This window comes from Aricia agestis, chromosome 6 (genome assembly GCF_905147365.1).
Source record: "Aricia agestis chromosome 6, ilAriAges1.1, whole genome shotgun sequence".
Classification (NCBI taxonomy): domain Eukaryota; kingdom Metazoa; phylum Arthropoda; class Insecta; order Lepidoptera; family Lycaenidae; genus Aricia; species Aricia agestis.
In genome coordinates, this window is record NC_056411.1 from 6,552,439 (window position 1) to 6,580,095 (window position 27,657).

General features: G+C 35.2%; 2 protein-coding genes across 8 annotated transcripts in view; one reads left to right on the plus strand and one right to left on the minus strand.

Annotated features, from left to right (window-relative positions):
- LOC121727687 (protein MTSS 1-like) overlaps window positions 1-27,657 on the minus strand; it is a 164,655-nt gene that overhangs the window by 47,683 nt on the left and 89,315 nt on the right. The window lies entirely within an intron of this gene.
- On the plus strand, window positions 415-27,647 carry LOC121727695 (phenoloxidase-activating enzyme-like). 5 transcript variants are annotated; one of them, XM_042115666.1, is made up of 8 exons: window positions 415-538; window positions 1,039-1,184; window positions 1,898-2,052; window positions 2,312-2,451; window positions 2,883-3,042; window positions 15,966-16,180; window positions 16,393-16,544; window positions 17,610-18,233. In XM_042115666.1, the coding sequence occupies exons 1-8, from the start codon at window positions 475-477 to the stop codon at window positions 17,853-17,855; spliced, it is 1,278 nt and encodes a 425-aa protein (XP_041971600.1). In that variant the 5' UTR covers window positions 415-474; the 3' UTR covers window positions 17,856-18,233. The 5 variants fall into 5 exon arrangements, with proteins under 5 accessions (XP_041971600.1, XP_041971603.1, XP_041971599.1 ...); XM_042115669.1 differs by lacking the exon at window positions 17,610-18,233 and adding an exon at window positions 18,668-18,766 and having other exon boundaries at window positions 416-538; XM_042115665.1 differs by lacking the exons at window positions 15,966-16,180; window positions 16,393-16,544; window positions 17,610-18,233 and adding exons at window positions 7,389-7,597; window positions 9,541-9,692; window positions 10,059-10,673 and having other exon boundaries at window positions 417-538.

Sequence of the window (27,657 nt, forward strand, 5' to 3'; positions counted from 1 at the left end):
TCACTCACTCGGCGAGACACAGCGCAAGCGCTGTTTCACGCCAGTTTTCTGTGAGAACGTGGTATTTCTCCGGTCGAGCCGGCCCATTCGTGCCGAAGCATGGCTCTCCCACGTAAGTATGCATTATGAGTCGTTCCTAAGCAATAGTTTTTTTTTTTTTGCAACACAATACCTCTATACGTATTAGTAAAGTCATTGAAAAGCTACTTTTCGTTTAAACAAAATAACCCTTATAAGGTCCAAGGAACGTCCGAATTGAATTAAAACCACAACACCAATTTCCCGAATCACATAATTGGCAGTAATGAACGAAAAGGCACAGTGACGTACATCATAGAGTTGTAATTATGATTTTTAAAACTCGTCCCGAGCTGAATCATAACCTGGTAGCGTCACTTAATATATTCGCGTTAAACCTGAATCTCTTAAACAGTAACCGTACGGGCCTGACAAAGGCCGGACGCGTTTGCGAAAATGAAGTCAGTTTTGTTTGGTGTTGTGTGTACGTTGTTGAGGTTATGCGTTTTGGACGCGCAAGGTATGTTTATATTTATACCGGTTTGAAAGTTAGCATGTAGAGTTGCCGACCTTAACTCTTTTGCATTCTCCGTTGGACAACCTTTATCTTTTGCAACGAAAAAAGGTACTTGCGGATAATTTGCATGATTAATATTCACATCACCAAAACGATCCGTATTTTGCGTATCTAACTTTTAATTAAGTAAGTGTTACAACTAAAGTTTACTAAAGGGGTATGAAGATTTTTGTATGGAGCCTGGCCGACCTACTATCCGCCATTGTGTTTTTCCGCGTTCACGAATATTTTTTTCAAAAATGGAAAAAACACAATAGCGGTACGATAGGTCGGCCAAAATCTTCGTACCCCTTTACTTTTAGCAAGGCCTGTTAAAGTTAATAGTTGAGTTTATCTTGTTATCTCTTTCGCTCTTCGTTGAATGATAGGCACCATAATAGGATAACTAATAAGCATTGGTATTAGCCTCGTTTTTAATTTCTAATGTAATACCACATTTTTAGAAATCTGCAAGACGCCAACGGATTTAGACGGTAAATGTATACCCATCGATGATTGCGAAAAATTAAAGCCCCTCGTCAAAGAATCTGCCGAGCAACGGGAATATCTCAAGCAATGGACATGTGGATTTGTTGATGAAACTCCTATGGTTTGTATTCTGCTTTTTTTAATCAAAAAATTTCAAAAATTACAAAATATATTTAATTTAAGAAATGCGGTAGAAGAAACTGCTATTGTTGAAATGATATTGGAACAGGAAAATCCCTCAATCATAATCCTTAATCACTAGATACATTAATTAAGTTAGCATGGACGTATACTTTTAGCGACATAAACAACAATTAAAGGCCAGAATTAATTTAACGTTAAGGCGAGGATAAACCCCAATTTGTTATTCCGTAACTCCCGGTTTACCTATTTCCAATATAATAACGAAATGTTAAAAAATATGAGATATAAAGCACAATATTTAAAATACCTTAAACCATAAACATTTTAATAAAACGTAATACTTTGGCTGTAATTAATTTACAAACTCACCTCCGATAAAAATCTATTTCATCGAAATATAAGTATTAACTAGGATAATTGTACATTTTATTTGAATAAATTGTTAGTAAATCTATATTAAAATTTCTTTAACCAAACAATTTTGTTTCTTAACGTTTATTTCCAAAGATATTAAAAAAAACATGAAAAATAGACAAGATCCGCTTTATGCAAGAACAGTTTTATGCTAAGCTAAAATGAATCTTATTGCGATGCGTATACGCTTGGCCTTTGGTTGTGTGCAAGGTTATCGTTTTGGATTGAGATTAATCCCCGCTTTAACTATATATCTACTAATTTCTATAATTTCAGGTTTGCTGTCCGAATAAGGCATCGCATGAAAGATGTGTCACGTTTTCAGGACAACCTGGCACTTGTAAGCCTCTAGAATCATGTCCATTTTTACGGAAGAAACTTGAAACAATACCAGTGAGCGCTGCAAATTTGGAATATGTGCAAAGATCAAGGTACGAATACTGTGTACTACAATTACATATAACCGTTTTAGTGCGGTTCAAAATTTTCCTGATACGAATTCTGACTAGGTCTTGAGTAGCCAGCACACAATGGCCCACGATGGCACTTTGCAATCGAACACCATTACCCCGTCTTCACAATGGCGATAGCTTGTAGTGGGCCAGTATGATCCATCGTGAAGAGACATCTTTACCGTCAAAGGTGTCATAATATTATCTGCTGACCGTTCGAATGCTTTTTAAATTTCAGATGTGACAGAAGTCGTGAGAACTACTTTTGTTGCGACGAGGCGGACTTGAGGCACGGGAATGAGAAAAATGAGTCTCTGCTTCCCGATCGCTCAGCCAAGCGTTGCGGCGTTCACAATAACTCCAAAAACAGAATTATAGGTAAATCAAATGCAAACAATTTTATATCAATGTATTTATATCACCTATAATCCTATAGGGTAAAGGTAGCATGGATTTTCCATTTTGCTATTATCAATATTTTAATTTAAATGTTTATTTCTTTCATTGTATCTGACTTACTCTTTGTACTTTTCCAAAAACGGGGCATCTCTGTCATAAGACAAAGACCACAATATTTTTATTTTAATACTTATCGGTCGACTAATCTAAATATCCGATGAAGTCGGATATCAGTGACATTATAATTTACCTGCAATAGTACAACAAATCGTTGTACTAAACATAAAACCAACATACAAACACAAGCGGCTACAGAAGAAAAACACTTTAAATTTTGTAAGTAATAGATTCTGTTTCATATGATTAATAATTATTAAAATTCAATCGATCTTTACTTCTATTCTTTTCAGCTGGTAAAGCGACAGCAATCGATGCATACCCTTGGATGGGAATTATTGAATATGCAGATAGTGGTAGACCATACCTGTGCGCAGGATCACTCATTAATGACCGATATGTATTGACTGCAGCTCACTGCTTGGTGTCAAGCAACAACAGATCATTGGGAGCGTAAGTTTGAAGACATTAAGTTTTCCACTTAGTCATTTTACACAAGCAGTAGATCAACATCTCCATCGTGGGGGTATCGCAGACAAAATATATTGTCAATTCTTATGCGGCAGCCGGCTGCCGCTTGGGTATTGATGAGTTAATTATAAGGCTCAGAAAGTCAAGCAGATGTAGAATGGTTACTTATGTTTTACACTATGGTCTAAAGACGTTTCTCTAGAGTAAACCTAATTACATTTCATGATACTGACAAATAATAACAAATTCAAAGTTGGCCGCCACCCGGGCTCTTTCAAAAAATCTATCCTCGTCCTGGTGGCTACTAGGGTAAGATTGGTATCATTTTCGTATAAAACAAAGACGTAGAATCTGTTTCTGATATTAATTATACTAAGTTTCATAGTAATTTTACAAGAAAAACGTAAAAATGTGAAAATCTCACTTGGAGGTTTTTGCTTTAAGAGCTTATTACTTTTATATAGTGCTTAAAAATATCATACAAAAAATACTATAATATCCCGTATTTTATGCAGATTCTAAATATATATACTTTTAAATATCACCTTCTACAAAAAGATGCTAAAAAAAATAAAAACCGCAGCGCGGGAAGCTACACTCGCGTAGGTGCTCGCGCTGCGGTTGTTTTTTTTTTTTTTTGCAAAACATGCTTACTTTGTAAATAAACACGAATCAATGTTTCTTTTTATAAAATAATTTAATTATCGGGCACAGTTGCCGGCACACATACATAACTCTGTGCATTTTAATTTTCTTTTAATACAGTTGCAACGGTATTTGCAACCTGTCTTGCACCTGCATCGAGTGAGCTATAGGCACACATTTGCTACATGTGGTAAATAAGACCAAACAGGAGTCCAAATATTTTCTTCCATCCTCCAGCCCCAGGAAGAAGTACTCGGAAGGTCTTGCGTAGGCACTAAGGCTTGCCCCCAGACATGAACTCCTGATATGATAATATATTGCCCGATGTGTGTGTTGGTGTAGAGCGGCTACCATTGTAGGAATATTCTCCAACTGTCTGTCCTTCTTTGTGAACAGATACTTTCTGCATTCGTTCACTGTAGTGCAGGGACTTGAGCTGAAAAAAATTTTTACAGTAATTCGTATATTGAAATAGGTAAGCTGAATCTGTATCAAACTACTTTATACTTACCTACCGGTCGTACATTGTCAAAATTTCTGGGTATAACTATCCGCATCTTCTATTCTTCCATCCAACAATGCCTTAAACCCACAAGTTACTTCAGGCATCAATCGCACTCTTTTTACCTCTTCCATTAAAAAAAGATACGGTATCGTATCCTGTCAAAGCATGAAAAATTGGCAGTACTTCGGCACTTTCTGGTCCTGTAATATGTAAGGGAGATCGCAGACGACAGACTTTTTGTGCGATCGAGTCTGCGGCGCCCATACAGTCGCAATGCCGACTGTATGGGCGCGGCAGACGAGATCACACAAAAAGTCTGTCGTCTGCGATCTCCCTAAGTATGCATTAAACTTTTAGAGGGAATTTATCACTTTTTCAGTGCTAAGGGCATTTCAAACACGTACCGAGTGCATTGGCAATAGAGTGGCATGGAATATAAGTATGGTTTTTCCTGTACCTATGATGATCCACAACTCATCTAATGCTGGCAACTTTTGCATACACGAGTCTGCTACGACTACAACGTTTATTTCTACAGTACGAATCATTACTTTTTTTATTTCCTCGATTCATAGCGTCAGCAACATGAAGTAACAGTCTAGTGTCAGCCTCTTCATGGTTGCATGGCTCAATCATACTTCTGTCCCGACCAATATGACTTAAAACTGCACTTTTTTGGTGAAGTTGAACTCTTTATCTTCAGATAAATCAATTGAGTGACATCGGATCGAAAGCAGATCAAAAAGCTGTTCTTTGTTGAATTCCACACGAAGGAAATTTGCCCAACTTTTTGGAACTCTAGTATCAAGATCAACTTTAGTCCGTATTCCAGTTCCTCGTGTTTCGCGTGTAGATTTTTTTAAGTTATCAGGCTTGTAGATATCCCAAACTAAGTCCAACCGCGAAACAATGGCTAACTCACGTTTTATATAATTGACAAAAATTGTGTCGGCATATTCGAAAAGGTCTGTGCTAACCCTGGGTTCAACATAATATGAACAACAGCCGGTCCATCTAGGATTTTCACGGTTACTCTAGGGGCATTAGCCATGGTTTCACAAGGAATATCGGCTTCTTGATATAGGCATCTCAGTAAGTCAGACTTAGTTCCTGATCTCATCATTTCGGTCACAGCTAAAGCTGGTGGAGTAGGCTGATTTTCATGGCTGAAAAATTGGCCTAGGTCACCAGCTCTGTGCTCTGAAGTAACAATATATAGCTTGCTGAAAAGTTGACAATCATTTTTTAATGTTGCAATTTTGTGTTTATCCTTAGTTTTATTCAGTGTTCAGTTCAAGGTTATTTAACTCTTGCACCGCTCGCACCCGCCCGCAACCGCCGCGCCGCGACAGCGAAATATTCTAGCTTCCCGCGCTGCGGTTGTTAAATTTTTTTAGCGTCTTTTTGTAGAAGAAGATATTTAAAAGTGTATATATTTAGAATCTGCATAAAATGCGCTATATTATAGTATTTTTGTATGATATTATTAAGCACTATATAAAATAAATGAGCTCTCAAAGCAAAAATCTCCAAGTGAGATTTCACATTTCTACGTTTTTCTTGTAAAATTACTATGAAACTTAGTAAAATTAATATCAGAAACAGATTCTACGTCTTTGTTTTATACGAAAATGATACCAATCTTACCCTAGTAGCCACCAGGACGAGGATAGATTTTTTGAAAGAGCCCGGGTGGCGGCCAACTTTGAACCCCCCTCTCCTCCGCTAGCCGCATGTTTCGTTTTGCCCCCCGGACTGAAAATGCTTAGAATCACTTAAGGAACATATGTGATGAAGCTCATAGCTTAATACAATTTTTAAAGGTTCTGTATGGGAGCCGTGCATAACTTCCTAGACTACTTGGGGGTAGAATTACCAGAAACACTTAAATACGTATCCATTCATTTTTAATCAGTAGCACAAAAATAAAGTTTCATGTTTCTAACTCAAGAAATGACGGACTTTCATTCAAACTTTCAACTCCAATTTCACCCCTTGGGGGTAGAATTTCTAAAAACGCTTAAATACCTATCCATTCATTTTTAATCAGCAGTCCAAAAATAAACTTTCATGTTTCTAACTTAAGAAATGACGGACTTTCATTTAAATTTTCAACCCCTATTTCACCCCCTTGGGGGTAGAATTTTCAGAAACGCTTAAACACGTATCCAATCATTTTAATCAGTAACCCAAACATAAAATTTCATGTTTCTAACTCAAGAAATAACGGAGTTTCATTCAAACTTTCAACCCCAATTTCACCCCTTTGGGGGTAGAATTTCCAAAAACGCTTAAATATGAATCCATTCATTTTTAATCAGTAACCCAAAAATAAAGTTTCATGTTTCTAACTCAAGAAATGACTGACTTTCATTAAAACTTTCAACCCTTATTTCACCCCCTTCGGGGTAAAATTTTCAAAATTCCTTCCTTAGTGGGTGTCTACTTAATAAAACAACCCTACTCACCAAATTTCGTGGCTGTAACTTTTACAGTTTTTGCTCAGCGATGATGAATCAGTCAGTCAGTCAGGACATGTAATTTTATAAGTATAGATTGAAATGTCGTCGGATCTGTCAGATTAGGATAGGGGATGCTAAGTATACCCCAAAGAAGCTTCCATATAAAGCACTGACGATTCAAAGGTTAAGTAAGTAGGGACATTTTAAAATATAAAAAATAAAGCTTCATATTTTCCTAACTAAGCTTCGCAGATATTTTATTTTGCACTAAACTAAGTGATTTAGTCCTTGTTGTCTAAAATATATTTATAACTGACATAAATAAGCAATTTTCTAAACATATTTTCTTTTTCAAAACTTTAAAATGGCTGCAGTTTCTGAACCCTAAAATAAAAAACGCTCTTATTATTTTTTTATCAGCTTTACCTAATGTAAAAAACCTACTAGGTCTCCATAACGCTCGAGTGACTACAAAAATAGCACCCTCCCCTCCTCTACTATAGGTAACGCATTAGTACGGGCTACGGCGCGCGCCGGCCGATATACTACCTCAAACGTATTTTCGAGATCTCTTCTGAGTCGGCCTACTCGTTAGTTGTTTACTCTGCTTTTAGCTTGCTGAATTCTTTTAGCATTCTTTAAATTTTACATTCAAAGTTATATTATAGTATTTAAAAATATTCTCATGTGTTCATTCAATTATACCTATTCAACAGAGGATCAGTCCGATTCGGGGAGTACAACGTGACCAACGAAGGACCAGACTGCGTAGAAACTGAAGGCGGTGGTATAGATTGCACGACAGGAGTGTTATCCATTAAAATTGAATCTTTTATCGTTCACCCAGAATATGACAAATCTAAAACGCTAAAGAGTGTAAATGATATCGCCCTGATCCGTCTTATGGAACCTACGCCCTACACCGGTAAGAAACTAGTGTAACATTAATGTTAAAATTAGGAGTTCACTAAGTCGCTAAGCTAGTTTTAACTACACACACTGGCAAAATTAGCGGAACATAGGTAAAAAGGGCCAAAACTTGAACTCAAGTGGGTCGGGCTGTCTGAAAGCCTTTTTTATAGCTTCTAAGCTCTTTCAAGAAATAAAATATTGAACAAAACTGGCAAGTTGACAGGTTTTTATAGCAATTATGCCCTAATAAGTGTTTTTCGATTATTGACGTTGTAAGTGTTCCTGATAAGAATGGCGTTTTAGCGGGGTGCAAGGTATGCTCAGCTCATTTAATTGTTTGGTTTTTGGAAGAACACATTGCTTAGATACAAAATTAGTGATTTCCCAGCATCTGCGACAGCTAGAGCTGTAACCACGATAGAGAAAGGTCACATCTACCGTTCGGTCAGTCAGGCCTTAGGTGTGTCGGCTTCCGTGGTTCATTGTAACTTTCAACGCTTCAGAGAGACTGGATCTTACGTTCGGAGACGAGAATAAGGCAGATATCGGGTGACAATGGTTCAGGATGACCATTTTGTAAGGAAACAAAACTTAAGAAATCGACCTCAAACTGCTATGCAGATACGAAACCTGTCGGAACAGGTCCAAGATGAACGTGTAAGTGATTGTACAGTAAGAAGAATATTCAAAGAAGTTAAATTAAACTCAAAAGTGCCAGCAAGGGCACCAAAACTTGAGGCAGGACACCGAAGAGCCAGGCTAAGATTTGCGCGTGAACATCAGAATTAGACAAGTGAGTGAAATTTTGTGCTGTACAGAGATGGGAGCAAATTCTGTGTACATTGTATTGACAGGCGATAAAGAATGTGGATAAATCATAAGGAAAGCCACAGGCCATCAAACTTACCGGAAACAGTTGCCTATGATGCAGGCTTCGTAATGGTTTGGAGTTGCATATGATTTGGAGCCCGCATGGAGCTGATAATTATAGATGATGGTACTTTGACAGTACAGGGCTATAGCACCGACATCCTGGAACTGCATGGTGTGCCTTTTACACAGTTTTAGGTAGTAATTTCAATTTTATGTGCGTCCATAGAGTAAGAAAATCGGGCATTATTACTTAAACGATGCTGGCGTAGCCCAGGTGGAGAGGCCAGCGTGGTCTACGGATGTGGATCCGATTGAAGACGTGTGGCACATCAATGGGTGAACGGTACGAGTTAAAATTCCAGCTTCAAAATGTGTCCAGGAGCTCGAGTTGGCGCTACTGGAGGAGTAGGAGAATATCCCACAGGAAATGATTGACAATTAAAATGCAAGCATGGAATGGCGTATCCAGGCCCTCTTGAGATCCATAGAAGGCATTAACGCTTTTAACATGGCATTTCTTTAATAAAAATGGAGAATTTATCTTTAAAACTTACTATTGAAATTTCAAAGATTTTCTTCATTTTTTGATTTTTGCTGATTTTTTTCTATTTTTCACGTTTTTATGCCCTAAATTTATATAAAATTTATTTTTTAATAATTTTAGTAAATAAATAAATAAAAATCAGTGAACAATTTTTAAAAAATTGAAAATTTTGTTATGTTCCTCTAATTTTGCCGGTGTGTTTAGCTTAGCGACTTAATGAACTTCTAATTTTATATGAAATACAAATACAAATATTTATTGGCCAAAAAATTTTAACATAATATAATGCGACAATGGATCCCCACACTAGGCGATGCCTGTCCTGTGGGGACGAAACGAAGTTACAATAATTTGGTACATAATTTTATTTTTAATTTTTTATAATAATTACTAATAAGCTCTCAGGTTACTATTTACTACAACTTGTTAGTATAATTATTAGGGAGATTGTACTACTCAAATTACATTAAAGATTTTTGTCGATGACGAAAGATAGGTAATAATAATTTATACTGATAGGTAGCTGTTTTTTTTTTCAGAATTCATACGACCGGTTTGTTTACCTGGAAAAGACATTACAGCCGAACCCCCATCGAATTTAACATTAGTCATAGCAGGATGGGGATACAAAAATGAAACGCATTATAGTGACGTTAAATTAGATGCTATCATACCACTGGCAGATAGAGACGTAAGTAATTCATAACTTAACGAGCTTTTACCCGCGGCTTCGCTCGCGTTAAGTAGTATTATTACATACAAACTTTCATCCCCTATTTTAACCCCTTGGAGGTGGAATTAATCAAAATCCTTTCTTAGCGGATGCCTACGTCATAACATCTACCTGCATGCCAAATTTCAGCCCGATCCGTCCAGTGGTTTGGGCTGTGCGTTGATAGATCACTATGTCAATCAGTCAGTCAGTCACCCTTGAGTTTTATATATATAGATAGAGATTTGCTTTTTCCAAGGGAATAATTGAAATCAAATAAGGCGATTTATTAAGTCAATTAGTAATGTAAGTATCCTGTTAGAGTTAGACAATCATTTTTTTCAGACTTGTTTAAAAAAATACTCGAGAGATGGCATACCCACCATAGGACCGAGTCAAATTTGCGCTGGTGGGGGAGAAAAGGACGTGTGTGGAGGGGATTCTGGTGGTCCACTTTCATATTATCATCAAAACGACAACTTTGAAGAAATCGTTGGTGTCATCAGCTTTGGACCTAGACAATGTGCGACAATCGATAGACCCAGTGTATATACTAAAGTGTACGATTATCTAGATTGGATTAAGAGTAATATTAAGGCTTGAATGTGTTCATCAGGAGCAAGTGATGAATGATGATAATGATTATTTATTATGATGATGATTATAACGATCAGACTACATAGTATTATGTCGTTTATGATAGGACAATTTTAATATGACTGCATTTATCCCAAGGGGAAACATTTTAATTTATTTTATATTTAACGGCGAGTCGAATTATTAAATGCTGGACAAAAATCGGCTGTCGTTTTAGTTTATCTTATAGGTAATGCAGATGAGTATGAATAGTTAGTGAGATATCAGCTACTTAGTAAATGACTGCAATAATTTACTAATGTAAGTCCGCCTTAATTGTGGTTTTGGAATGTTTTATACAATAAAAAATGTTAAAAGTTGTAATATTGTTTTTTTATTTAGATTTTATTAACTGACTTATCTTTGTTATGGTGTTTTGTAATACACTTTACAAAGTAGTGAGTCCTGCGTTAAAGAAATAGAAATAAGCATACGCTTATAAGCTAGCACTTATTAAGATGTTAAAACTATTATTAGATAAGTCTTGCCTGAATGATTTGAGTAAACACCATGACATTGACATTTTTAATTCATCTATTTATGCTATCAGAAAGTCAATCAATAAAAATTGGTTTGAAGCTGGTCACTGATTGTTGGATTCATTATTCTTGTACTATGGATATTATCATTGGGATTACTTTTGTAATGTGTACTATTGTATCACTGCCAAATACTTTTGTCTACCTAAATGTAAAGCAATGTTGTTAATGTTTAGACTTCTACTTGTGGAAACATGTTAATAGTGCTTAGATACTAATCAGCCTTAATTTTTAATTTAAGTTTTATCACTATGTTTTCCGTTCAAACAAAAATAAAAATAAAATAAAATAAGACGCAAAATCAGTCTCCAAACAAGAAATAATAAATGTGAGTACTTACATACTAATAATTATGAAAAAAAATCGTTTACTAAATAACTCTACTACCTACTATTCTTTCAGATAGTAAATCGACGAGCGCAATCGAATCGCATATTGTATTGGTATCATGGTATTTAATACAACTATATACCATAAAATTGGTGCATCATACAAGAACCGAGGTCCAAGTGTCATACCGCATACGACATAGATGATAAAATACCTAGTTATTGTAATTAAAACAAGTCCATAACTGAATCATCGAATTATAACATCGTTGCAAATATACGCGATAAAACCCAACAGTAACTGCACTGACTTGACAAAGAGTAGACGCATTCGAGAATATGAAACCTCTTTTGTATGGGGTTTGGTGTGCGTTGTTGGGGCTACACATTTCGGACGCACAAGGTATGTAGTAACTTGTGCTAAAATTACATTTAAAATTGATAACCTTAGTCATTAATCAATAAACAGCACGCAGATAATGTCCCCGGAACCATTGACGTCACAAAGTTACGTACATGAGACGCAACCGTAACATATTAACCAACTAGTTACTACTACTTTACCTAATGTATTTTATTTTACAGAAATATGTAAGACGCCAACGAAATTAGACGGTCGATGTATACCCATCGATGATTGCAAATATTTGAAGCCCTTCATCAGGAAATCTGCCGAACAACGGGAATACCTCAAGCTATCGACCTGTGGATACATTGATCAAACTCCTCTGGTTAACATTTTTGCTTCTAGTAGTTAATGATATAAAAGATATTACTTTGAATGAAAAACGCAGCGCAAAGGATACTGGAAGATCGTTCTAACTTACGATAAGTATTATAACAGGGAAACCTCTAGGAAATAATCCTGAATCACATAATATCCGCATTGGCGTATACTTTGGGCGGCAACATTTAAAGTCATTTGATTAGGTTAGCCGTTAGCGTGAAGGTTAGAAACCAATATTATAATCAAATAATTGACCGCTAAATGTAACTACTATACTTCATCTGATTGCAGGTTTGCTGTCCGAATAATACATTGCATGATGGGTGTGTCACATTTTCAGGAGAAAAAAGCACTTGCAGGCCTTTAGAATCATGCCCAATTATACGAAAGAAACTTGAAACAAGACCAGTAAGCGTCGTAAATATGGAATATGTGCAAAAATCAAGGTACCAAAATACTATAATATATATTTATAATAGTCATAAACGTGAAGTAAAAATTTTGTCTGGTTCAAAAACTACCATAAATCCTTTTGGGTTAATGGTAGTTTTTGATTGAGTTAGTTATTAATAATTTAGAGAGTTTAACTGCCTCACTCAGAGACAATTATTAATGTTTAAGCTCAAGTTTCATGAAGAGTTTAACGGATATTGTATGGGGCTAATGTCAAAATCTTCATAAATTACAGTTAGTATTAATACCTGAGAGAAAATCTTTGTTACCCTTTTTACGAAAAATAGGGGAAACGTATGTGCATGAAATTTCGCACAGTTATAGTTTATATGGAGAAGGAGTGCATCGAGCCAATACTATTTTAAAATTATGCTTTTATCATACAATTTTCTATCAAATAAAACGTTACACACACTACAACACACATACTTGGAAAGATGACATAATATTTTTGAGTGACAAGCCTATACATACGAATTATACTCTTTTATTTATGGTTGAAGTCTGTTGACAACAAGTTGACAAATTGAAAATGGATTATAGTTTATTTTTTATTGAATCTTAGATAGTATTAGACAATGCTTACACAGCCAGTCCGAGATCAGCTGAGTCCCAGAGGCAAGAATTGAAAAAAAATATGATGATATAAAATATGATATTATATAAATATGAAGTCAATATTTTCTTACAAAATATAGATAAAAGTCCTAATGTCGTTGAAAGTTAGGTCGAATTTCGACCATTGGGCGATCTATAGTTAAGACTTAAGAGGATACACCAGGGGCTAGAGAAATGAAAAAAAATTACCTGTAATATCTATAGCTGTCTCCCTTACCTCAAGCACCGCAGAACGCGATAGAGACTGCATTCGTGGTCCTCTGATTCCTTCTTCAAAACTTAACCGATTTAAGTACTTTTTTTTTTATCTGGCCATTTTTTTGGGTTTTTGAACGTTCATATCTTATTCAATAATTAAATTATGAAAAAAAAAAAAACATAGGGACATTGTATTAGTGGCCGTAGAAATTCAGGACAAAAATTATAACTCTACTAGCATTATCCAGGGAGGAAACAGGGGACAACGTTTGTATGGAAAAAAGGGCGGTGTGGTATTCATCTCTGAGTGCGAAATCTCGTCTGTCTGGAGTCTAGAACTATCCTACTAATCCTACTAATATTATAAAGGCAAAAGTATGTGAGTTTGTGTGTTTGTTACTTCTTCACGCTTAAACGGCTGGAGCGATTTGGACAACATTTTACAAGGAGGTAGCTGACATCCTGGCTGACATAGGCTACGTTTTTAACCGACTTTCAGAATGGAGGAGGTGTTATGTTCAATTTTTTCAATTTTACATGTTCAACGATTACTCCGCCGTTTGTGAATCGATTTTCAAAATTTTGCCGTATCCCCCCCCCCCCTCCTGGTAGTGTTGCTTTTAACGAAATAGTGTCGCGTCGTTAGTGCTACTAACTAGAAACAAACTAAGTTATCCATACTAATATTATAAATGCGAAAGTGTGTCTGTATGTCTGTTACCTCTTCACGCCCAAACCGCTTAACCGATTTAGCTGAAATTTGGCATGGAGATACGTTGAGTCCCGGGAAAGGACATAGGATACTTTTTATCCCGGAAAAACGGTTCCCGCGCGATAAACGAGTTTTGGCGCAACGGAGTTGCGGGCGTCATCTAGTATTTAATAACATTAATTCCTACCCTTCCAGATGCGACAGTAGTAACAACTACTATTGCTGTGACCCGCTGGACGTAAGGCAAAGGAAAGGAAACGAGATTATAGAAGAATTCGCCGAGAATTGCCATGCCGCTACTCCTGATTGGGACGTTTTTGGATGTAAACCTCCACTAATAACGATTTCGTTTGTTTGATTCGTTATCGCTGTATATTTCCTAATGCCAAAAGTGCTCATTTTTTGTGTAATCGAGAATTCTCATAAACAATATCATCCATACAAGCATCTATACTCTCTATAGATGCTTGTATGGATATATCTCAGGAACCACTGGTCCGATTTGAAAAATTTTTTCAATGTTATTGCCCATATTTTATCGAGGAAGGCTAATAGGCTATGCTTAGGTGATAAAATATCACGCTAATTATTATATTTTTTATTATATATATAACAATTTCAATGTTTTATATAATTTTATATGTATTTATTAATATAATTGCGAAAGTCTTTTTGTCTGTGACTCTCTGTATGTTAGGTACCTATTCATGCCCAAACCACTAAATCGATTTTCCTGGGTATGGAATATGGAGATACTCACTTTGAGTCCCGGAAAGGGACATGGAATACTTTTTATCATGATAAACGAATTTTGGGGCAATCTAGTATTAAATGAATAAAAAGTTAGACACCCAACTATATCTAGTGCAGAACTATTCAGTTTTTTTTTTTTAAATGTGGTCTGGTTTTCTGCAAGAAGAATTAAATTATAGGTGGCACTAGTACTACACGTATGTTCATTGTTGGACCACAAGATTTTATTATTATTTATTATTTTATTATTATATTTTTTTTAATTTATTGCAGGTGAAGAAGAATTTCAGAGACACCGTTCACCTGCAATATTACAATTTCGAGCTTGACTTTAAGTTTATTTATTTCAGTTGCAATCGACATACACCCTTGGATAGGTATTATTGAATATGCCGATAATGGGCCACGTCTATGCGTAGGATCACTTATCAATAAACGATATGTATTGACTGCAGCTCATTGCTTGGTGTCAAGCAACAACAATTCATTGGGAGCGTAAGTTTTTATGCTTGTTATCAGAAAGCTTTAGACTAAGGGTGAAGCCAAACGAGCGTAATTTGTGAGTTATGAGTCGCAAAGCAAAAACTCTTTATACCCCAGGAAAATTAGACATTTGACCTCGGAATAATTCGCATAGAGCTGAAAATTGGTAGAGACGTTAAATACACCATTATAAATAAAACCTCCTTGTGTTAAAAAATTTCTTCAAGGTCAAAGGTATGAAAATGATGTGTTTCCCGTTTTTATCCCGGCGGCCTTTTTGAATTTCCTCCATTTTCCACTGTTACAAAAAAAATGGACACCGCGCACGGGAAAGCCGAAGGGTAGCGGCGACGTGGTGTTTCTTTGGTGGCGCAAGCCGCCACGCCGGCCGCATAGTACGACTACTTGCCTAGCCGCGTAATTTACTTATGGCTGGTTTACACGTATTAAGATAAGTAGTAACTAAATTCAAATTGTCATCTAGTTAAGTACTTACTAAATTTTAACTTGCTACTTGCTACTAAATTTTGTGTTTACATGCAATTAACAACTTAAAATTAAGTTAAAATTTAGTTAACTACTTATCAACTTTATACGTGTAAATCAGCCATTAGTGTCCATGATTCATATTTTTAAGGGCAAATTCGAAAAAAAATTAGTACGGTACCTAATGTTATTACATAATTATAATGAGAATCGAGTACAAAGTACTCTCCTTAAGTATTGAACACTTTGACTAAGTGAGACACCAGTCATGTTGTAGATTGTGGCGGTGCAATATTAAGATATTTTTTTATTACACAGAAAATCTGTCCGTTTTGGAGACTACAACATCACTAGCGAAGGACCAGACTGCATTGATGTAGGACCCGAAGACATTATACTAGACTGCACGTATGGTGAATTGTCCATCGAAATTGAATCTTTTGTCGTTCACCCTGAATACAATACATCCAAAACGCTACTAAATGTAAATGACATCGGCTTGATTCGTCTAATGGAACCTGTGCCCTATAACGGTAAAAAACTATAAATAAATAAACAACTAATAAATGCACTACATACTTATAACACTAATAACTTACATCCTGAATATTTTTACTGTTCCGTACGTCAAAATGTAAAGCAGAAAAAAGCTACAGTCTACGAAATTAAAATTGGAATTTTTAACACTAACTTCTTTTAAAAGTGATGTAAGTCCATTAAAAAGTGTTTATATTTTGTATTTTAGACTTCATTCTACCGATTTGTTTGCCACGAACAGACATTACATCTGAAACTCCCGCTGAAATATTATTATCCGTGGCCGGTTGGCGATATAAAAATGAGACGGATCATGGAGACATCAAATTAGAAAACCACATAAATTTTATAGATAGGGAAGTAAGTAATTTACCAAAATTATTTGATTTTTTTTCCTATCAAATTCATAACAAACTTAACAATAAAATAAACAAAAACATTTTTTGAATAAAAGCTTAAAAATTTAAAGTCTAAAAAGAACAAAATAAATTTGTCGATAAAAATTTTAACTAGGTAAGTACATATTTAGTTATAATCCTCAATGTTTTAATTATTATTTGTGGCGTAAATGCATGTTACGTATTTGTGTTACAATTAGACGTATTTATTGCTGAGTGTTTAGCTGTCCATCCAACGACAATAACAGCAGGAGCCACAGAACACCAGGCGCTGTAGTGCTCGCTAGCGCTACAGAGCTGCAGAGTTACGCCTGAGTGGTGTCCTTTTTGGCACATAAGGCATTGCACTTACTACCATTCCCATATAATACATGACGTGCTGCTTTATTTTCAAGTTACTATTAATTGTTGTTTCTCATTGTTATGTGAAATGTGTCCAGTTTTATTCGTGTTGTATAATTGTTATGCATATATAAATTCTAATTGTTGATGTTGTAGTGTAATGTCCTATTGGGTCAAATAAACTTTTATTTATTTATATTTATTTAATATATTATACAATTTGCATGATAATTAAAGCTTGTCGCGTGATTTGTAAATAAACTAGTTTACTGAGTAAATTGATATTATATTTTTATTTTAATACATTTATCAAGTACTGATAGATTGTTAAGTCTCGCGAGTCGCGATAAGGTTTATTATCATGCAGGGGTTGACAATAAAACTAGGGGGTTGGGAGGGGTTCGCCCCTTAACCCCCTACCCGGGCTGCGCCGCTGACCCCGTCAATGGATAATTTGAACCACATTACATCTCAATGCCAACATTCAATTTTCTTATAAACGATGTCAATTGTCATAAAACTTTCGTCCTGGTATGATACGCGCCACGGGAGGACAGCATGACACTTCAACCGACGCTTTTGTCACCAATACACCAATAAGTTTGACAATATCGCGCGGGTTGAAATGTTTTACTTTCCTCCCTTGGTGCGTAATGTACTATTATTAAAGCTTTATTTCTTTCAGACTTGTGTAAAAAGATTGAGAGGCTACCAGCCTGCCATAGGGACCAGTCAAATATGCGCCGGTGGAGGACACGATGAACATGTAAGCGATTCTTGGGGACCACTTAAACTCTATTACAGCACTTTTCATGCAATTGTTGGTGTATTTAGCTTTAGACCAGACCAATGCGCGGCTGATGGTTGCCCCGGCGTATATACTAAAGTTTACGATTATCTAGATTGGATTAACAGTAATATTAAGCTCTAAATAGATCAACACTTAGCTTATGATATTTTGTTATACCTACTAAATTATGTGTTGGCTTTATTTAACCCAACGGTAATATTTTTAATTTTATACTTAATGGTAGACCCGAAATTTTAAGCAACTATGGCAAAAATCGGAAGAATGAAGAAATTTTTTAGTTTGTGGCATAGAAATTAGGTAACTCGACGCGTGCATTATTCATTCAAATGCAAAGTTAACTGACGGCTCCTTTACTTTTGGATTTTATAATAATTTTGAAATGTTTATTTGAATAAAAAAATTAAAAGTTTAATTGTTTTATTCACCTTTACTAAATATATGTCAATCAATGAATAAAGTGGTGTTGACCGATGTTTGTAACGTAACCGATGATGCATACGACATAGAATACCTAGTTATTGTGATTAAAACAAGTCCAGAACTGAATCATAGTATTATAACGTCGTTGGAAATATCCGCGATAAAACCCAACAGTAACTGCACTGACTTGACAAAGAGTAGACGCATTCGAGAATATGAAACCTCTTCTGTATGGGGTTTGGTGTGCGTTGTTGGGGCTACACATTTCGGACGCACAAGGTATGTAGTAACTTGTGCTAAAATTACATTTAAATTTTATCAAAAATTATTTGCATTCTCCGCTGGATAACCTTAGGACCCTCAATCAATAAACTGCACGCGGATAATTAGCACGGAAACCATTGACGTTACAAAGTTACGTACATGAGATACAACCGTAATATAAATTCTACTAGCCAAGTAGCAACTAGTTCCCACTGAGACACTATTACTTTACCTAATGTATTTTACAGAAATATGTAAGACGCCAACGAAATTAGACGGTCGATGTATACCCATCGATGATTGCAAACATTTGAAGCCCTTCGGCATGAAATCTGCCGAGCAACGGGAATACCTGAAGCTATCGACCTGTGGATACATTGATCAAACTCCTCTGGTATAAATTTTTGTTTGCTTATAAATCTAGTAGTTAATAATATAAATGAATAATATTTTGAAAAACGCAGCGGAAAGAAAGGATACTGGAAGATTATCCTAACTTACGATAAGTATTATAACAGGGAAGATAGGATTAGGGGATTATTTTTATAAGTATTATAAAAAAACGTGATTAAGGATTATTTCCTAAAGGTTCCCACCTTTAGGAAATAATCCTTAATCACGTTTTTTTTTACAATAATATTAGCATTGGCGTATACTTTGGGCGCCAACATTTAAAGCCATTTGATTAGGTTAGCGTGAATGTTAGAAACCAATATTGTAATCAAATAATTGACCTCTAAATGTAACTACTATACTTCATCTGATTGCAGGTTTGCTGTCCGAATAATACATTGCATGATAGGTGTGTCACGTTTTCAGGAGAAAAAAGCACTTGCAGGCCTTTAGAATCATGCCCAATTATACGAAAGAAACTTGAAACAAGACCATTAAACGCCGTAAATATGGAATATGTACAAAGATCAAGGTACCAAAATTATTTTTTTAAATTTTAGTTACAGTGAGGGCGCCCTAGAACATTTATTTTTAATTACTAACAAGCAAATTTTTTGTGAGTAGCTTCATTTTGATAACACAAACAACTTTTTTATTTGCGAAAAATCTTGAAAGTGGTAGCTAACAGAGATAGAAAGTAAAAAAGTAAAAGTAAAAAGTTATTTATTTGCTCAAATTACATATGTTCCTGTATAATGTTTACATAATACAGAAAGTTCAGGCTGTATGTACATTGTACATTGTACACATTTAATGTTTTAATGTTCTGCTGATACCTAAAATAGGATAAACCTGTGCTATAAAATCAGCATACAATCAGTAAAGGTTTTCCAATGTTAATTGTTAGTATGGTTGTGTGTATGTGTATGTGTGTGTGTGTGTGTGTGTGTGTGTGTGTGTGTGTGTGTGTGTTTATGTTCATGAATGTTCAAATCGAATATCGAGATAATATAATATTCTCAACAGATTATAGGGCAGATAATACTTTCTGATTTATTGTATGACAGTTTTTGTAGCCATTTTGTAACCTTCTTTTTACAACTATGTAAATTAAGTGTATGAATAGTCAAGTGCAAGATGTCAGTTTTATTCGATGCATGGTATTTTAGGGCAATTTGCAGGATAAATATTTGCCCCACAGAGAGCACTTCGCAGTATTCATAAAGTTCTTAGTTGGAAACCTAAACTGTTTAAAAGTACTCACTTTTAGCACTGCCCTTTAAGCTCTCTCAAGCTTAATTAGGGAAGATTTACACGCCCCTCCCCAAGACTGTATGAAATACCCTAACAAAGATTGACACAAAGCATACTATATACTTTTAAGAGTTGCAGGTTTTGTTACATGTCGTAGATATTTAAATATGTATATTAGTTTCCGAATTCTCCCCGTGAGCAGATTTATATGGGACATAAAGTTCAATTTATCATCAATGATGATACTTAAGTATTTCAAATTAGTGACCTTCTCCAGTTTTGGGCAATTATTGCATGTAGCACCTATATCGAGTGAATGGTTATGGGCTGAGATATGGTGGTCTGTACTGGGTTTCTTTGACTTTTTAATTTGAAATTCTATCATATTGGTTTTATCTACATTGAGTGACAGAGTGTTATCTGCTAGCCACTCGGTTACTCTATTGAAACCTTTTTGTGCCATAAATGCTGTGTCGTCAGCAAAAGCCAGCAGTTTGCCATTTTGTAGTTCAAGTTTGCACATTTCGTTTACATAGGCTAAGAAGAACGTGGGACCAAGTATGCTTCCCTGCGGCACACCGAATACAACAGGTAGCTCTCCACTGATATGATCGTTGATCTTAACGCTCTGGGTGCGGTTATTTAAGTAACTTTTATATAGTTGTAATTGACTACCCTTGGAAATGACTTGACTGTTCTACGATGACCCTTGGGAATGGAACACAAATATTGGACAACTCGAGGGTAGTCGTAGAACAGACCGCCCGGTGCAAACGAAGACATCGCGCTCCTGCAGTCCCCTCGTGACCACGGCCGTTGCAACACGGCCGAAACGTCGAGAAAAAGTATGTACTCGTAGTAGCATTACTACTTAAATAAGTCGCGTTAAGTCCCGATTAAAAAGTTTAATAATAATGCAACGCGAAAGTTTAAATGTTATCTTTCTATCTTTGGTAGCTACCACTTTCAAATTTTTTCGCAAATAAAAAAGTTGTTTGTCTTAATAAAATGAAGCTACTCACAAAAAATTAGCTAGTAAACAAAAAAATATTTGTTCTAGGGCTCCCTGACTATTATTATATAAACGTGAAGTAATTTTTTTGTGTGGTTCAACAACTAAAAATCCTTTTGGGCTGGTGTTAGTTTTTTGATTAGAGAAAATGACATCATTAATAATTAATAATATTTTAGAGAGTCTAAGATTATTGGTGTCATCTTGGAATATTATAATAAAAATAAATTAATCCCTACCCTTTCAGGTGCCACAATAGTAACAAATACTATTGTTGTGACCCGGTGGACCTAAGGCAAAGGAAAGAAAAAGAGGTTTTCGAACGCTTAACCGAGGATTGCCTTGTGACCATCGTTCCATCCTATAACAAATCTGTTAGAGGTAAACCCTCAACTAGTAACGATTATGTTTGTTTGATTCCTCAATCGATCGATTCCTCGATCGAAAATTCTCTTAAACAATTTCATCCATACTAATATTAAAAATGTGAAAGCGTGTCTGTCCAGGGGCGGATCTTGAATTTGTGGGGCCCTGGGCTAATACTGCTTAGGGGCCCTACCTAATTACTCAAATCATTCTATTTTGACAAGAAACTGTTTTCTGTAGTGATGTAGGTATATCTATACTAATACTAGCTGTCCCGGCAAACGTTGTTTTGCCATATAAATAATTTTTGGTATGAATGATTCTCAGACCTACTCAATATGCTCACAAAATTTCATGAGAATCGGTAAAGCCGTTTCGGAGGAGTATGGCAACGAAAACTGTGACACGAGAATTTTATATATTAGATTATAAAGCGGAAGAGTTTGTTAGTTTGTTTGTTTGAACGCGCTAATCTCAGGAACTACTTTTCCGATTTAAGAAAAGTTTTCAGTGTTAGATAGCCCATTTATTGAGGAAGGCTATATTTTATCACGCTAAAACTAATAGGAGCGAAGAAATAGAGGAAAATGTGGAACAAAAGGGGAGGAAATATATTTGAAAGGGCTTATTTGAACGCGCTAATCTCAGGAACTACTGGTCCGATTTGAAAAATTCTTTCAGTGTTAGATAGTCCATTTATCTAAAAAGGCTATAGGCTATATTTTATCACGCTACAACTAATAGGAGCGAAGAAATAGAGGAAAATGTTGAAAAAACGGGAGGAAATTATTTGAAAGGGCTTATTTGAACGCGCTAATCTCAGGAACTACTGGTCCGATTTGAAAAATTCTTTAAGTGTTAGTGTGTGTCCATTTATTGACAAAGGCTATAAGCTATATTTTATCACGCTACGACTAATAGGAGCGAAGAAATAGAGAGAAATGTGGAAAAAACGGGGGAAATTATTTGTCTGTGAAATATCTAATTTACGCGGGCGAAGCCGCACGGAACGTCTAGTGTAATATATTATGTTAAGTATAGGAAGAAAAGAGGAAAACGAAATATTTAATTTATTTATATACTTAGGTTATAAATTATTATGTTATACTAGACGTTCCGCGCGGCTTCGCCCACGTAAATTAGATATTTTACAGACAAATTAGTCCACAAAAAATAGCCTATGATGCTTTACGTGGTCTACTTCTTATCTGTGCCAAATAACAGAAAAATTGCTGCTCCAGTAGTTCGTGAGATAAGCCCTTTCAAATAATTTCCCCCGTTTTTCCATAATTTCCTCTATTTCTTAGCTCTTATTAGTCTTAGCGTAATAAAACACAGCTTATAGCGTTCCTGGATAATTAATGGTCTATCCAACACTGAAAGGATTTTTTAAATGGGACCAGTAGTTCCTGAGATTAGCGCGTTCAAATAAGCCCTTTCAAATATATTTCCTCCCCTTTAGTTCCACATTTTCCTCTATTTTTTCGCTCCTATTAGTTTTAGCGTGATAAAATATAGCCTTCCTCAATAAATGGGCTATCTAACACTGAAAACTTTTTTTAAATCGGAAAAGTAGTTCCTGAGATTAGCGCGTTCAAATAAGCCCTGTCAAATAATTTCTCCCCGTTTTTTCCACATTTTCCTCTATTTCTTCGCTCCTATTAGTCTTAGTATGATAAAATATAGCCGTTTACATATTATTATAAATAACGCCCTTTCCCGATAAATGGGCTATCTAATACTGAAATAATTTTTCAAATCGGATCAGTAGTTCCTGAGATTAGCGCGTTCAAACTAACAAACAAACTGCAAATTATTTTATTATATTATACTATAAGTCCTTTGTTAAATCGAAATTTATCGAAAGAACTGATAAAATTAATGATCACATTGTTGTCCTGTATAAATTTGTTTTCTATACACGACATCCTGGAGAAAGAACGCTCTGCTCCCCGTGTATTATATTTCTCTATGGCTCTGCTTCACAGCTAGTGATCGGCATCGTTAAAAAATCTTTAAGATGGTATAGCAGTTTGGGAAAACATCAACAAGTTTCTTTTCATAAATTAGCCAATAAATTTCACTGCAAGAGGTGTAAGCCTGTCTTAGACTGCAGTAAGTAAGATTTTAACTGAATGCACTCATTCACTAAAATATGTTCGTCTACGGCATTTCGATAATGCGCCAACCTTATGATCGGATTTTTTTTATTCTAGATAATTTTTATTATTGACAATATCGTCTATTGGTTTCAGTTCGGTTGGGGGCCCTCTGTATCCGCGGGGCCCTGGGCTGCAGCCCAAAAAGCCTTATAGTAGATCCGCCCCTGTGTCTGTCTGTCTGTTACCTCTTTACGCTCAAACCGCTAAACCTATTTTGCTGAAATTTGGTATGGAGATTGGAGATACTTTCGAGTCCCGGGAAAAGACATTAAAGGATAATTTTTGTCCCCGCGCGATACAATAATATATCTATATATTAATACGTGAGCCAAAAACATTGTATCCTTTTTGACGAAAAATGGAGAAACGTAGGTGAATGAAATTTTGCACAGTTATAGTTTATATGGTGAAGGAGTGCATCGAGCTAATATTATTATGAAATTATGCTTTTATCATACATTTTTTTTAACAAATAAAACATTACACACACTACAGTCTACAACACACACACTAGAAAAATGACAGATTTTTTAGTGACAAGCCTATACATACGAATTAATATACTCTTTTATTTATGGTTGAAGTCTGTTGAAAACAAGTTGACAAATTGAAAATGGATTATAGTTTTTTTTATTGAATCTAATATACTATTAGACAATGCTTACACGGCCAGTCTGAGATGAGCTGAGTCCCAGAGACGAGAGTTGAAAAAAATATGATAAAGTCAATATTTTTTACAAAATATAGGTAGTAGTCCAAATGTCGTTGAAACTAAGGTCGAATTTCGACCATTGGGCGATCTCTAGTTATTTATAATTAAGTAATATTATTACACGTTTCAGCAACACTGTTCATCTGCAATATTACAATTTTGAGCGTGATTTTGTTTATTTCAGATATATTAATCAACATACACCCTTGGATAGGTATTATTGAATATGCCGATAATGGGCCACGTCTATGCGTAGGATCACTTATCAATAAACGATATGTATTGACTGCAGCTCATTGCTTGGTGTCAAGCAACAACAATTCATTGAGAGCGTAAGTTTTTTATACTTTATATAATAATAGTACGATGTAGACTTAAAACAAAACTTTGTAACCGTAAAGTTGCTCTTTATTTAAAACAGGCGATTTATTATTTTTTATTATTCTGTTGCTACGAATAATAAAAACTAAGGAAAATCGTTTTGAATTTGTTTTCTTTTCGCACACTTAAATATGACAATAGCAACGAAACACTAACACTCAAATTTACGAAATCAAGCTGTTGACATAACTTAATTGTCACTTCTATTTTTACACAAAATTGTGTATCGAATACATGCATAAAATATGTATTCGGGTCATATTTTGTAGACCAGTGGACAAATTTTTTGACCAAGTTACTCTTCCTTAGTTTTTACTATTCGTAGTTCTGTTGTATTAACAATAATATTTTGAATATTACATTAAGATCATTAAAATATTGTATATGGACGTGGTGCCCAGTCTTACGAGTTACGACGTTGCTATTCTTTTTTGTCGCTATTATCATCATCACATTTCACATTTTAACACAGTCTTTCAAAAATCGTATCCTACTTATACACTTTTAAGGCTAGTAGCTTCTATAGATTACTAGCTGACCCGGCAAACGTTGATTTGCCATATAAATTATTTCTAGTATCAATATAAAAAGTAGATAGTACCTACTTAGCCAATTCTCAGACCTACTGAATATGCATATAGGTAAACATCAGTAAAGCCGTTTCAGAGGAGTAAGGTGACTAACATTGTGACACGAGAAATTTATATGATATAAGATTACGAATTTCTGTCAAGGTATACCGTGGACAAAAATTCTTCTCATCCAGAGTAATCTGTGGATCCAAAAGCGCTGAGCATAACTTTTAAGTCCAAAAAACCCGTTTAGAAATTTTAGAATCATCTTGAGAACTGGAGCATCACATTTCACCACCGTAAATGAATGACAGCGCAGCTGGTTAGATTATAGATTGTGGCGGTGCAATCTATACATCTATATACATATAAATAAAATTGGAGTGTCTGTTTGTAATATTGAAAGAACCGTTTTTTACTACATGCATATGAATCTATATACGATACATACACCAAAACAACATTTTTTTACAATTTTTGCCGGAACAAACAGACTGACAGACAGACATACAGTGTCTGTCTGTCTGTTTGTTCCGGCTAATCTCTGAAACGGCTGGAGCTATTTTGCCGGGACTTTTTTTGGTAGATAGCTGATGTAGTAAGGTGTAACTAAGGCTCCTTTTGTACTTTTTACTTTTATAGTTATTAAGTATTGTATGTCATGTTTGTTTTGGTGCAATAAAGTATTTTCATTCATTCATTCATACTTTTTAACCGACTTCCAAAAAGGAGGAGGTTATATTTTACTTTTTTCATATTTGTTAGCGGACTATCCATCTTTTTTTATATTATGTTAACGCGGACGAAGTCGCGGGCAACAGCTAGTATTAAGATAATTTGTTATAATATTATACAGAAAATATGTCCGTTTTGGAGACTTCGACATCACTAGCGAAGGACCAGACTGCACTGATACAGACGGCGGTGGCATAGACTGCACGTATGGTGAATTGTCCATCGAAATTGAATCTTTTGTCATTCACCCTGAATACAATACATCCAAAACGCAACTGAATGTCAATGACATCGGCTTGATTCGTCTATTGGAACCTGTGCCCTATAACGGTAAAAATTACTAAGTATAAGTAAATTAATAAACTTATAAATGCACTACTTATAGGTAATAACTTACTGTATACTGAATATTTTTTCTGTAAAGTACCTAATGGTACCTACGTCAAAATGTAAAACAAAAAAGCTGCTGCACTACGAAATATAAATTGGAATTTTTAAAACTAACTTCTGAACAGTGATGTAAGTCCATTAAAAAGTGTTTATATTTTTTATTTTAGACTTTATTCTACCTAATTGTTTGCCACGAACAGACTTTGAAACATCTGAAACTCCCGCTGAAATATCATTTTCCGTGGCAGGTTGGGGACATACAAATAAAACGGATTATGGAGGAATCAAATTAGAAAACTACATAAATTTTATAGATAGGGAAGTAAGTAATTTACAAAAATTATTTGAATGTTTTTCCTATCAAATTCATAAACTTAACGATAAAATAATAATGCGCCCATCTTACGTCTGCTTTGTGGCTTGACTTTGGGTCTGGATGGATTTTTTACAATGAGTTTCTAAAATACTAGAGTAGCAATGTCTTACAAAAGATTCTCAGAAATGCGTAACCACTTTTTTGTTCAAAAGACAATGTCAAGTCATATATTCGTTATGTCATTATGTATGTGAGATATGCCTGCAGGCATCTTCGAAGTGGCAACGCGTTGCTACCGTAAACTTCCAATCTAGTTACGTTAGTAACATAGAATATCATTGATTTTTTACTAAGCACAGTGAAGTACTGAAGTATGTATTTTATTAAAGCTGTATTACTTTCAGACTTGTGTTAAAAGATTGAGAGGCTACCAGCCTGCCATAGGGGCAAGTCAAATATGCGCCGGTGGAGGACACGATGAACATGTAAGCGATTCTGGGGGACCACTTATACTCTACAAAGGCACTTTTCATGGAATTGTTGGTGTATTTAGCTTTAGACCAGACCAATGCGCAGCTGATGATTGCCCCGACGTATATACTAAAGTGTACGATTATCTCGATTGGATTAAGAGTAATATTAAGCTCTAAAACGGATTAAATCTAAGCTTATGATATTTTGTTATACTGCATTATGTTTTGGCTTCATTCAACCCAACGGTAATATTTTTAATTTTATACTTATTGGTAGACTCGAGATTTTAATCAACTATGCCAAAAATCGGGAGAATGAATAAAAATTTTAGTTTGTGCCATAGAAATTAGGTAACTCGACGCGTGCATTATTCATTCAAATGCAAAGTTAACTGACGGCTCCTTTACTTTTGGATTTTATAATAATTTGAAATGTTTATTTGAATAAAAAAATTAAAAGTTTAATTGTTTT